The sequence below is a fragment of the Cryptomeria japonica genome, chromosome 9 (genome assembly GCF_030272615.1).
Source record: "Cryptomeria japonica chromosome 9, Sugi_1.0, whole genome shotgun sequence".
Lineage (NCBI taxonomy): Eukaryota > Viridiplantae > Streptophyta > Pinopsida > Cupressales > Cupressaceae > Cryptomeria > Cryptomeria japonica.
The window spans coordinates 709,580,704-709,594,993 of record NC_081413.1 but is presented as its reverse complement, the minus strand read 5'-3'; the positions used below and the strand labels follow the sequence as shown (position 1 = coordinate 709,594,993).

The following is a 14,290-nucleotide window of genomic DNA, read 5'->3' as shown; positions in this document are numbered from 1 at the left end:
CACGAGCTTATGAGAACTTTTGTCCTAAGAAACCAGCTTTTGGTCGCAGGACATTCCTTCTTGCAAGTCAAGAGGTTTGCTGTTGATTCTGAATACGGTCTTCATTATTATGATATTATTAGAAGGAAGTGGGAGACAAGCTCATGTAATTGAGCAAGATGGGGCTAAGAGACTTTGTCGATACCTTTGTGCTAGATCTAAGTGGGAGGGTAATTTGTTTTTATGTCGATGATGGAAAGATCTCCATGATGTGCTTGGATATGTGGTTAGGCATGCCATTAGTGGCTGGAAATGGCTTCACTTCACTTCACTTTGATTTAGGGAATGGCAAAAAGTTTCACAAATATGTTAGAAAGACAGTTTAACCTTTTAGGTTTCTCTTTGGTCCATGAGGAAGGTAACATTAATTTCCTTATCTTGTTTCTTCCTTTCGCTTTTGATTAATTCTTTTCCTATTTTACCTATTGATACGACCACCATATTTTTATTTGATAGAGTTTTTTGTTGGTAATGTTGTCAAGTGCACACTAAAAGAGGCATTTTCTGACTTTACAATACAAATGGTCCTATATGTCTTGTAAAGTGTCATCCTTGCTCCACTTCATGTCTATTTCTAAACTTTGGTGAGACATATCTCGAATAGCATTTTAACAAGTTGTGGAGAGGTGTGTCCCACTGTTTAATGAGGGGATTGCTTAGAGGGCATACTCCCTTGGGTCATGACATCAACAACTTTAGCTTTTGAGGATAGGAGCTTTTAACTTTACATGTTTTTACTTTTTTTAGCACTTTAGGACGTGGTTGCTGTTTTGTTTTCCTGGGCAGGATACCTAAATTTATCTGTCAAAATACGGATTCCAGAGTGCCATAAATGTGAAAATTTCTGTTTTCAGATTGGTTATTTGCTTGAATGCAAATATGCAAATTTTTGTTTTTATCATAGTATTTCTATGCTTGAGCAATTTTCTTTATTTCTTGCTAGGTGAAGTGTTTCTCTTGTACAAAGTTTCGGTAAACGTATACTGTTAACAGTATTCTATAATACTTACCCTCTTAATGCTGCTGACATATACACACTTGGTCTTCAGGATTCTTGTACCCTGTGGGCACCTACCTGTTATGGGGTGAATTTATCTTATTCATGATAAAGGTAATTAAATTTTAAGATCATGTTGCTGCGGTGAATATTTTTCAAACATTGTTTTTCTGGTGTTCTATCCCTTGGAGAGCTTGTTAACTGGCTAAATTCTAGCAGCAAGGGCTCTTTTTTCTACTAACTCTTCAAGTTTCAGCTTTGGAGGGTTGAAGACTTCTCCTTGACAAAATTTCTATCTAATTGACAACAGTCTCCACCTCGTAGGCTAAGGTCAAAGGGGTTAAGCTAGTTGGCATCCAAACTGACATACAATAATCCTAAAAGGGCTAGAAAGTTCTTTAAATGCTGGAAAGGTCTTCATATAGCACACTTTGTTGTAAAACAAGGTGAAGAAAGATTGCAATTTGAAGTTATTGCAAATCTGAAACTAAGATTTAACCCTTATCAAAGTGATTATAGAATCAAAACAAGAACAAGAAAACCAGTACACATGAAACACCATATTTATGTGAAGAAACCCTTTCGGGAAAAAAATCTACCATAGAAAGAGAGGCAAGTATATTACTAATCCAATGAAGAATATAATGACAATATACTTCTCTGTAGACCTCTGTAAAATCCTTCAACACTCCATTACCCTGGAAACTAAAGAAGATTGAATGAAGAACACTAGCTCAAGGCACCAATTTATAGGAGTTTGTGAGGATGAATAACACTACTGTATCACCAAACGATAGGCAGGAAAACCACCTGAAAAAATTCACACCCACCTCCCACAATAGCCTCTTACAGATGCTCTTACAGCTGTCATAAGGCATCTCTCATGCATGTGCACTTGTGTTAGGACTTTGTCACAAATATTGTCATAGATGCTGTCATAGCAATAATGACTGTCATAACCGTCATACGTTCTATTATAACACTTGGCAAGTGTCCAAGCACCTCAAAATGGAATATTCCAAGAGGGATCACCAAGCTATTTTGTCCTTTTTGTAGAGGACAAACAGTTGAAGTAACTTTGCCTTTACATGGTCTCTTTCACCATTGTTCGTTAAATGGTTTAACCTCTTATGAGTAAATTACAAATGACATTAGGAAAATAATAAATTAAAGGATTTACAAGGTTGATGGCACCTAAATCCTAACACGCTTTTCCAGACTTTACCACTATTTTATCTAAAATGAAGACCAAGGTCCAATGAAAGGCCTCAACCTATTCTTTGGCCTAGGGTAGCAATGAAAGCACTGCAAGGATGCATTTTTATAGGGTTGAGGCTAATTCAAAATTCACTGCACCTTTCAAATATGATGTGGAGTTAATGGAGGTGATCATGTTGGCTTCATAACTTCTTCAATTAATCGTTGATTAAGCTGAAATTATCTTGTGGATGTAGTTGTATAACATGCCAATATTGGTAGACCATATGTGTTAAATGGATCAGATGATATCCATGAGAATGATGCCCATGCTGGCATTTGGTGGTTAGAATCTCCTCTACCAGTTTAGCTTGCTTTGAAGGTTGATGATATTGTGTCACAGAAAATATAGAGATGCATTCTGCTTTGTGGGAAATTCTTCCAGCAAAAATTGATTGGATTTATGTTGTTTGTGTTGTTTTTCCGGGCTGTGCTTGTTCACTGCAGGCAAACATCAGATTGTTGCCTTCCCAACTATAGACAATAAGGTCTTATCGTCACCCCCAAGCACAAGTTCGCTTACTGGGAATTGCATATCTTCATTGTGTTTGAAAGACTACAAGACAATTGAATATATATGAGGTAAGGCTACCTAAAAGACCTCAAGTCGGCCTTACTGATTTGACGCCAAGAATAGGGTCAGACCTATTTAATTACAAGTTACTTATTTAGGACCAGACCAATACCTTTATATTAAACATATAAGCTGTGCATTTTATGGAGAACTGGTAAGGCCAAAAGGCCAATTAGCAATTCCAAGACTAGGTCGGCCCTCGCTAGGTATCCGACCTAGCTACATGTCAACAGTTTGATATAGGCAACAGAGAGGTGAGATTTTGAAGGGAAGCAGTTTCTTTTTCTTTGGTCTTTATGTTATCCAAGAGTTATTGAAGAGAGCTGCTAATGTTTTCCAATGGAATATGCAAGGAATCTTTGTTTTTTGAAGGTTGTGTACTTGCTTAAAATGAGGTCAGCAGTGTTGAGGTTGATGGGGACTTGTAGCTAGGTTCCCATCAACATTATGGACCAATGGGACAATTAGGTCTTACAATAATTGTATCAGTTTTTTTGGTGAGTGGAAATGCAAAAGTGAGGGAATAAGTCTAGTGCTTGAGGGGCGAAAATGGGATGGATGGGTTTTGTGAACCCCCTTAAATAGGTCAGCAGCACACATAACACATGTTGCCAAGATAAAGGGCTGTATGACTCTTGAATTAGGAACTGTGAATACTGATTTGAGATAATGTCTCACTGCAGTTATTGCAAGAGACAAGACATGAGAGTGAAGGATGTCCTTTACCGAAATTGAGGCATTGAACTGTCACTTGCCATTGGAGGAGGGTTCCTGATTTGAAGTTCACTTTCAGTGGTGCTGTTTTGGAGTAGAGGTGGAGAATCAGCATTAAGCATGGTTAGATTACTGGAGGTTTTTTTTCCGTCTGTTTTATAAGTTTTCAGGGGAAGGCTACTGAAATAAGGGCATTTACATTTACAGTAGCACAAGTCCTCTTTTATAAACTTTGCTAAAAGTCTGCTACTTCTCTTGCTCAGGCTTCTCATTGCAATTCAAGCAGGAAGAGTAAGAAAGTCAATTTGAAATGACCTGATAAAGCTTCCAGAAGATATGCACTTAAAAATCCAATTCTTTTGAGTATTTGTGGCTTGCACACTCCTTATAGAGTGATCTGGAGAGGTATTGCCTTACATTGTGATTCAGGACATGTTTGGACATTATTGATGAAAACTGAAAAGTCATCGTTGGTCGTGTGAATTGGCACCCAGTTGCCTTGATAACTGACCATAAAATTTTTACAGTTAAACAGCTGTTGTCATTGATGAAAAGATTGCAATAGAGTCATTAATACCCTGCACTATATGGTAAATTCTCTGCATCCATCCATACACTTGGCATTCAGTGAATTGTTGAAGATAGGCTTTAGACTTAAAAGATTTGTTTTTTAAACACCTCTTTTACCTTGGGTAGACATTTGTGGATTAAAAGGTGGATAGCATGAGACAACAGTTGGAAATAGAGGTGTAGGGAAAGAAGTAGGATGTTTGATGAAAGTCTTGGATTGAAAGACCCCTCCCTCTTCCACTGCCACCGCTCGGCCCCCCTAGCATATGTCTTGTTCATTAACGAAGAAATGTATTATGGGGTGCAACCTTAGCAATAAGAAGGGATAATACCTAGTTTTAGACATGGGTTGGTGTTTGGCAATTGGCAGTGACAATGTAAAGGGTGGAGTAGTCAAAAGGGTCCCAACAATGTTTGATAGCAAGAGTGGAGATACTTTTGTAATAGAGCAAGAAGTGTATGCCGTGTTGGTGTTGGAGAAGAAGACATAGTTGTGTTTTTTCACGACTAAGCTGGTTATGGGCTTGATGTGGTGGAGGTTGATCATACCCCTGATACAACAAAAGACTATTTTTTCAGGTAGGGGGTTGGCTGGGCTTCTGTTCTATAGTGTATGGGAGAGAGTACCGGTGGGTAGGTTGTCAAGGGATTGCTTAGGGATGATGAATTGATTAAAAAATAGAACTGGCAATCCAAAATAAAAGATAAGTAGCAAGGGAAGGTTTCAAAGGGTGTAAAAGGAGTCAACGAAATCAATAAAAGTATTTTGGGTAAAGCCATAGGGGTAAATAATGTTGAAACTAAGTAGCTTTGGTAAGATAAATGATTGAATGAGAGACTTCATTCATCTCTCATTCAATCATCTACCTTATCGATGTAACTATAAGCTAATGGTAGACCTCATGATTGAGTGAATAAACTTGTTATAATCATCTTTATATGCATTTCACAGTCCAAGCATCGGATTGCACATTTTGACACTTGAACATCATTACCAAATGTCATCGATTATGCTATGACCATATTTCATATGCTGTAGTGTGATTATAATTAAACAGATCGGATTTATGATATCTATCATAGTTATCATATGAGAGCACCGATTGATGTTATCATATGATAACTATAATAGTTATCGTATTACACTTGCATCATACCGATTTGTTATCGGTTGTTATAATAATAAAATAGCATTCAAAACATACTGATTTGTTATCGGTTAATATTAAATAGCATTTGATTTGAACCGATAGTTATTGGTAAATATTTTAGTGAATCGGTGCTTGTGAACCGATCAAGACATGTCTTGATCGGGCATGTCAAGAGACATGTCCGGTCAAGGCATGCCTTGATCGTTGGGCATCACATATATGTATATGCCGTGAGGAATGCTGCAGCGATCATAGAAATCAATAAATGTCGTCTACAACAATCTGCAATATAAGAAGGAACAGTTAATAAAAAAAGAAAAAAAGGAATATCTAAATTCTTACAACTTCAGATTTGAACATAAATTTGAATAACATTTACATGGTATCAGAGCCAAGTTGATCGAACCTAAGGCATTCAAAGTTGAGAAGTTCAAATCGAGGATATAAACATCACATTTCCCATGGCTAATGCTATCAGATTTGAGGATAGACTTGAAGGAGGCGATAATTTCTCAACATGGAAATTCAAAATTAAGATGATTCTAAAAGAGAATAAAGTTGAATCATTTGTAAGAGTTGAATCTAAAGAACCAGAGAATGAACCTGACAAATCGACATGGATTGAGGGAAATGAAAAGGCCATGAAGATCATAGTTGATGGAGTGAGAAATCACATTATGCCAATAATAACAAAGCATGAGACTGCCTACCATATTTTCAAAGCACTCGAAAGTGCATTCGAGATAAACAATGCAAGTAGAACCTTGGCTCTAAAAAGGGAAATAAATCATATAAGTATGAACAAAGGAGAGTCCATCAATGCATACTTTATGCGGATATCAGCCCTAAGGGATGAACTGGCAATGCTTGGATATGAGATCCAAAGCAAAGAGCTAACGCTCATTGCTCTAGATGGGTTGCCTAGTACATGGGAAACATTTGTCCAAGGCATTAGTGCAAGGGCTAAATATCCGAAATTTGAAAGGCTAAGAGCAGATTGTCTTCAAGAGGAGTCAAGGTTAAATAAGAAGGGGATCAAGCGAAAGAACCTAGATGAAGATCTCCATGTTCTAAATACCAAATCCAACAAGAAAAGTAAGAAGAAACATTTCAAGAAGAGAAAGAACTGACATGAGAAAGGGTCATCTAAGAAAGACAACTCCCACATTTAGTGCTTTAGGTGTGATCCATATGGACACTATGCAGCAACATGTCCGGATAGAATCAAACAACAAGCTACATTTGCAAAAATGAAAAGGGAAGAACATGACTTCGAGAAGCATGTATTTTACTTTGCCCTCTCTAGCTAAGTATCCAATAAATCTAACACCTGGATCATTGATAGTGGGTCTTCAAGACACATCACTGGTTATAGAGAATTATTGGATTCCATGTTAGAAGAAATTGATGAAGAAGTAACCATTGGTGATGACTCTGCACATCCAGTGAAAGGTGTTGGTACCTGCACCATTAAGCTGAAGACATGCATGTCCCTCCAACTCACCAGAGTCCTATTCGTTCCTGGCATCAAGAGGAACTTAATCTCCGTATTTGCACTTTAAGATGATGGGTACAAAATAACCTTCATGAATGGTAAAGTTCTAGTATGGCCACAAAACTCTCCCATCAAGAAGGCTATAACCTTGGGGCATAGAAAAGGCTATTTGTATGAGGTATGTACTGAATCTAACCTAGCCCTACTTCATGAGATTGCAGATTCCAATGAAATTTGGCATAGAAGATTAGGTCATTTAAACTTTCGTGCTTTATGTTCAATGGAAAAATTAGTAATTGGTTTGCCTAAGTTAAAACAATACCATTTTGGTACATGTAAGGGGTGTGCCCTAGGCAAAAATACTAAGAGTTCCTTTTAGAATAGTTCTAGGAAAACAAGCAATGTTTTAGAACTAGTTCACCTCTGACCTATGTGGGCCAATGTCTATACCATCATTAGGAGGGTTTCTTTATTATGTAATATTCATTGATGACTTCTCCAGGAAGACCTAGATCTACTTTCTTAAATGTAAAGAATCTAAAGAGATCCTCAAGAGATTTAAGGAATTCAAATCTCTCTTTGAAAAACTCTTCCGGAAAGAAAATAAAAATCCTAAGGACTAATAATGGGAGGGAATATACCTCAGACATTTTTAGGGAATTTTGTAAAGACGCTGGGATTAAGAGGGAGTTCACTGTTCCTTACACTCCCCAACAAAATGGGGTTGCTGAGAAGAAAAATAGAACCATTGTAGAAGCAGCCAAAGCCATGCTTCTTGATCAAAACTTAGAAACTCATCTTTGGGCAGAAGCCTCCAACACTGTTGTATACATACAAAATAGATGTCCTCACTCCCACATTGAAGATAAAACTCCTGAAGAAGTCTTCACAGGGATAAAGCCCGATATCACTCACTTTAGGATATTTGGATGCCTTGTTTAATTTCATATACCTAAAGAGAAAAGAACAAAACTAGAACCCTCTGGAAGAAAAGGAATCTTTGTTGGATATAGTGAAACCTCTAAAGCCTACAAAATATTTGTGCCTGGACATAGCAATATTGAACTTAGTAGAGATGTAATATTTGAAGAAGACATGGCCTTCAAAAGGGCTAAATACTCTATTGAGTCAGAAATCTATGCTCCATCTTCAGACCTAGAAGAGTATCCCACTCCTGAGATTCAGAGGGAGTGTTAAGAAGAAAATGAAGTACAGATTCCTCCCCAAGAAATCCCTAAGAAAAAACCTCTATGGGCTCACAAAACAATGGAAGATGCAAGGGGCTTTGCATCTCCTTCAGGGACTTTTAGAGAAAGTAAGAGGCCCCGAAGATTTACTAGCTATGTAGCCCTAATGAATGATCTCTCCAAATCAGAACCCGCTAATGTATCAAAAGCTCTTGAACATCAAGTTTGGAAAGATGCCATGTCTGAGGAATATAAATCCATTTTAAACAATGATGTTTGGGAAATTGTTCCCAGGCCAAAAGGAAAATCTATTGTTTCATCCAAGTGGCTATTCAAAATCAAACATGCTGTAGATTGTAGCATAGAGAAACATAAAGCCAGATTTATAGCCAGGGGGTTCTCACAGAAAGAGGGAATAGACTATGATGAGACATTTGCTCCAGTCGCTAGATACACCTTAGTCAGAGCAGTACTGGCCATTGCAGCAGCCAAAGGTTGGAAAGTCCATCAGATGGATGTAAAAACTAGTTTTCTGAATGGGAAAATTGAGGAGGAAGTCTACTTAGAACAGCCAGAAGGGTTTGAGATCCACAATGTAGAATCACATGTGTGTAGATTAAAGAAAGCCCTATATGGACTAAAACAAGCCCCCAGGGCTTGTTATGAAAGAATTGACAGCCATCTCATGGGATTGAGATTCTCAAAGAATGATGCAGATCCAAATCTATACTTTAAGGAAGTCAAAGGTGATATGTTGATATTGATCTTGTATGTTGATGATCTTTTAATTACAGGAGAAGATCACCTTATTGGCCAATGTAAGAAAGACCTTGAGAAGGAGTTTGATATGAAGGATTTAGGCCTTCTACATTACTTCCTTGGATTGGAAGTTTGGCAAAACTCTGACAATATTGTACTTAGTCAAGGAAAGTACACCTTAGACATATTGAAGAGATTTGGTATGATGAACTACAGACCCATGACTTCTCCTATGGAAACAAATCTTCACAAACTAAAGGAGGCAGCAACAGACTCCTCATTGGTAGATCCTACTCTCTACAGACAGATGATTGGATCGTTGATGTACCTAGTCAATACTAGACCCGATATTTGTTATCCAGTAAATGCCTTGAGCGAGTTCATGTGTGAACCTAAGGAGATACATCTTATGGCTGTGAAACATATTATGAGATACCTTCAAGGTACTCTTAACTATGGACTCAAGTATGAGAAAGTTGATTTGGATCTTCATGGGTTCACTGATTGGGATTGGGTTGGAAGTGTGACTGATAGGAAAAGCACCTCAGGGTGTTGCTTCAGTTTGGGTTCAGCCATGATATCTTGGATTAGCAAGAAACAGTCATCAGTAGCTCAGAGTTCTACAGAGGCCGAATATATTGCAGCCTCCATGGCTGCAAGAGAAGCAGTATGGCTTCGGAAACTGCTTGTGGGATTATTTGGTAAGCCAGTAAAACCTACTATAATTCATTGTGATAATCAGAGTTGTATAAAACTCTCTGTGAATCCTGTATTTCATGATAGATCCAAACACAGAGATTCACTATGCGAGAGATATGGTAGACAGGAATGTAATTCAGTTACAGTATATCAGTATAGGAGACTAGACAACAGACATACTTACCAAACCTCTATCCAAAGTGAAAGTTGAACACTTCAGGAAAGGTCTTGGTATGATTGAGTTGTAATTTGTTTTGTAATCTGTACTAATATATGAGATGTTTAATGTGTAAACTTCTTTTGTTGTGTTATGACTTTATGGGCTTCACCCCCTGTGTACATTTCTAAAAGGTGATGATCTTTTAGACAATGAACACTTGTATTAAACATTATAAGGTGATGATCTTGTAATTTTGATATCATGCTGACTTGATATCATCTTGAGTCATGGATGTGCCATGATATGTTATGGTAGACATTATGTGACATAATGTCAGTGCACATACCATAACCTGGATATAAGGGAATTCAACATTCTCAAGTATTTTATATCCAAGGTATCGCGTGTTATGCGATACTGATAGCACATTTTATGTGATATCTATATCACAAGATGATGTGATATATTCTGTGTCACTTATTACGTGATACATCATGTCACGAGCATATGTGATATGATCTTTTGTATTACGAGGTCATGTAATACATTCTATTATGAGAAATGTGATGCTTATTTCAATGTTTACACAAGTCTCTAGTTATCTTCCCTAGCTAAGAGGCAGTGTTGAAACTAAGTAGCTTCGGTAAGATAAATGATTGAATGAGAGACTTCATTTATCTCTCATTCAATCATCTACCTTATCGATGTAACTACAAGCTAATGGTAGACTTCATGATTGAGTGAATAAACTTGTTATAATCATCTTTATATGCATTTCACAGACCAAGCATTGGATTGCACATTTCGACACTTGGACATCATTACCAAATGTCATCGATTGTGCTATGACCATATTTCATATGCTGTGGTGTGATTATAATTAAACAGATCGGATTTATGATATCTATCATAGTTATCATATGACAGCACCGATTGATGTTATCATATGATAACTATAATAGTTATCGTATTACACCTGCATCATACCGATTTGTTATCGGTTGTTATAATAATAAAATAGCATTCGAAACATACCGATTTGTTATCGGTTAATATTAAATAGCATTTGATTTGAACTGATAGTTATCGGTAAACATTTTAGTGAATCGGTGCTTGTGAACTGATCAAGACATGTCTTGATCGGGCATGTCAAGAGACATGTCCGGTCAAGGCATGCCTTGATCGTTGGGCATCACATATATGTATATGCCATGAGGAATGCTGCAGCAATCATTGAAATCAATAAATTTCGTCTACAGCAATCTGCAAGATAAGAAGGAACAGTTAATAATAAAAAAAAAAAGGAATATCTAAATTCTTACAACTTCAGATTTGAACATAAATTTGAATAACATTTACAAATAAGATGTAGTGTGCTTCTAAATGGGATAGCAATGGAAAGCAAGATGGTGAATAAGCGTGACATAAGGATAGAGATTAGGAAAATTTTAGAAGTTTCAAACTTGAGAAACTTTAGAGTAGATGTGGGACTTGCCTATTATGGAGAAACCATGATGATGGATCCATCTAGAAATCCAATATGGTCTTGTTTACTAGGGAATTGCTACTATATTTGCTGATTTGAGTTTGTTGAAGCATACAAACATAAACAAAGTGGGCTGATTTGTTTTGGGTAATTGTAAGGATGGAATGCGTTTTCTGATTTGGTTTAGTAAAATGGCTAGTCAAAAAGGTATAAAGTTTATTGAGAAGTTGAGAATCTCCACCAATCTCCACACTTTTATGATGATTATCCCTAGCTAGGTGTTCTCTCCAAAGAGTTGCATACAATTGTGTCATGTTTATTTGGGGATTATCAAGTTTGTGGAAGATGATTAGAAGTTCTTTTTTGAGTAATGCAAATTATGCCACCAATGCTAGCATCCCAATATTATGCTTGGAAACATCATCAAATTTAATATTACTCCATTTTGGTAGGGGACGAGTCTAAATCTGAGTTGATTGTATTTTAAGGTACTCGAATAAAAAATGGAAAAACACTGGTTGTACTTTGGTAAAGTTGTAGTCTTGGAGATCACAAGAACTGAATCCATTTCTTTGTTGATGAGCAAGTGTATAGCTAGTACTTTTTGCTTGAACCAATATTAGTTGGATCACATTCTTATGGGAAGAATAAATATCACATTCTTTTTAGATGTACTATAAGACAAATCCTAGTAAGACAACGAAAGAGCTGAAAAATGGGCACAATTTGATTTGGGTGTGGAATCTCCTGCACAATTGACAGAATCCTCCATGAAGCAGGGCCAGCTCTAGGAAATTTCAGGTTCAGTCCTAGATAGCCCAAGTAAAGGATATGGAGTGGTTAGGCACCACCATGAATCATGAGCCCTTGATCAGTTAAAGTTATGAAAAGCTTTTTAAACCAGGAGGAAAAAAACCTGACTGTTTTCAAGTGGGAGAAGAATGGCTGGTGGGAATTAATGGGCTCCAAACTCATTGTTTGTTCCTATCATTATCCTATCACCTTGGGGCTCAACATAACAAATGGAATCCCTCCAAAAAGAAAATTCTATTGTCAAACATTTTGGCTGAAACCATCTTTTGTCTTCTAGAAACATTTCTTTTGATATCAGAAGTATATTGTAAATAAAGATCAAAATATTCTATAATATCATATCTGATTAGGTATTATCACTAGCTATGCTTTTGAGTGGCATCAATGGTTTGGTAATTGAAGGACATTATAATAATTGCTTTCTTTTTTAATAAGAGATCATTTCCATGCAAAAGGAAATAAAAGATCTTAGATTTTCTTGTAAGAGAGCAATGTTGCTTATGCAAGTAGATTCCCTTATCATGGCATTACTTGACTTAGAGAGAGGGTTCAGCCAATCATGTCCATAGATTCAGAATAATTGCCATGGAATTCAGAAATTGTACATTTCCTGTGATAACGTGCAATGTTATTTTGATTTGCATTGCTATATATTTAAAGCAGACATATAATTTGTAGAGAAGTTTTTTTCTCGTAGTATTGCATTTTTTTGAGGGCAGGAGTGCCATGGTGTTGAAAAGTCATCATCCCAGTGTCTTTAAACTAAAATGAATTTTCTAAATAAAATGAGACCATCTGGTTATGAACTTTTGTTTCTGCATGGATTTTGGTTAAATCAGAGACTATATATTCTTTATAGATTCTCATGTCTTGTCACATTCTGAAACCTTGTAGATAATCCTTCAAATTTTATGTGCGTGTTCAAAACTAAGAGCTCTACCCCAGAATTTATAGAACTTCCCTGTTGTATGTTTTATTTGTGACTGAACATATGCTTCAGGGCAATTTTTTTCGAGATGTCTTTTATTGAAAGGTACTTGTTAATCATTTTTGTTTTTACAAAATTTTACTGCCAACCATCTGTTTGAAGATGCAGATGAATTCTGAGAGATTATTAAGCTATGGGAGGAGTTTTCCTTGTTAAATAGCAAATGGCTTGACATTGTAAGGGACTTACGTAGCAATTCTAAACATAGCACATTAGGCTTGACATTTCAAGGGATTTGTGTTACCAATTTTAAATTACACCACTCAAATACTCTATATAGCTAAACAATATCAAATTTGGGCCATTCAAATACATTATTCATATTTTCATATTTTCTTCTAGATTTCTGGCCTTTAGTTGTATTGTAATAACAAATATGCTCAGACTTTGTTATTTTTTTATTTTTCTTTGTGCATGGTATTTTGCAGAACCAGGTCCTCTTGTGCAACTAGGATGTGGAACAATTTCAGGTGCTCTTGGAGCAACTTGTGTTTATCCTTTGCAGCTTATAAGGACACGGTAAATCTTAATCGGAGCTGTCAAGTGCATGCACAATGTATAAATGTATTCTGTTTTTATTGAAAATCGAATGTCATTAACGTTAGTGCTTTGATTGTTAGCTGATGTTTTAGTGGTTTGTAGGTTACAAGCTCAACCATTGAATTCACCTTCAAGGTACGAAGGCATGTCTGATGTGTTTTGGAAAACCCTGCGGCATGAAGGACTAATTGCATTCTATAAGGGACTTGTGCCCAATTTATTGAAGGTGGTTCCAGCAGCTAGTATCACTTATATTGTGTATGAGAAAATGAAAAAGGTGCTTCTTCTGGATTGAGGAAGATACTTGAATCATAACCTCATTTATTTTTGGTCCTCCGATAAGTGGCAGGATAATGGCGATAAAATTTAGTTTCAATGAGATGGCAAAAAGCCATCCAGAGTAATTTTTAGGTCATGATTTTAATTCAGGATACCAGTGATGGGGTTACATAACCAGAGGTTTATCTTCTTCTGTTGAAGCTCTGGGCTTAATCAAAATTTAATTTTCTACAGGAGTTTTGGGATACATCTTCTCAGCTCCTTACCATAGCAGCAGATAATTTCATCATTTTCCTTCTCACTTACTTGTAACGTACAATTTAAAAAAAATAATATTTAATATATATGAAGGGCATCTGCCACGGGCGCCTTTAACATTTGGCTGGAAGTGTAAGTTTTGTAACAGGCTCATTTTTGTTGAAACATTCTTAAACTTTAAACTAGGCATTTGTCTCTTTTATATGCCCTTTAGGCATATTTCGGTCATCTGGGTTATTTTTCCCAACGGAAGTCTTTTGTAGCAAGTCAATACATGAAATTTTCTCATTGATATTAAAATTGTTCTCAATAAATCATTTCCGC

The 14,290-nt window shown here is 36.5% G+C and overlaps 1 protein-coding gene across 3 annotated transcripts in view; it reads left to right on the top strand.

Moving 5' to 3' along the window:
* Positions 1–14,085, top strand: part of LOC131073902 (calcium-dependent mitochondrial ATP-magnesium/phosphate carrier protein 2) — a 40,190-nt gene extending 26,105 nt beyond the window's left edge. For 2 of the 3 annotated variants that reach the window (XM_058010406.2, XM_058010408.2), the window contains exons 4-5: positions 13,318–13,408; positions 13,532–14,085. In XM_058010406.2, the coding sequence (XP_057866389.2) occupies positions 13,318–13,408; positions 13,532–13,724 (284 nt within the window). In that variant the 3' untranslated portion in view covers positions 13,725–14,085. Of the gene's footprint in view, positions 1–13,317; positions 13,446–13,531 lie in introns of all 3 variants that reach the window. The other variant, XM_058010407.2, reaches the window with a different exon arrangement.
* The last annotated feature ends 205 nt before the right edge of the window (positions 14,086–14,290 follow it).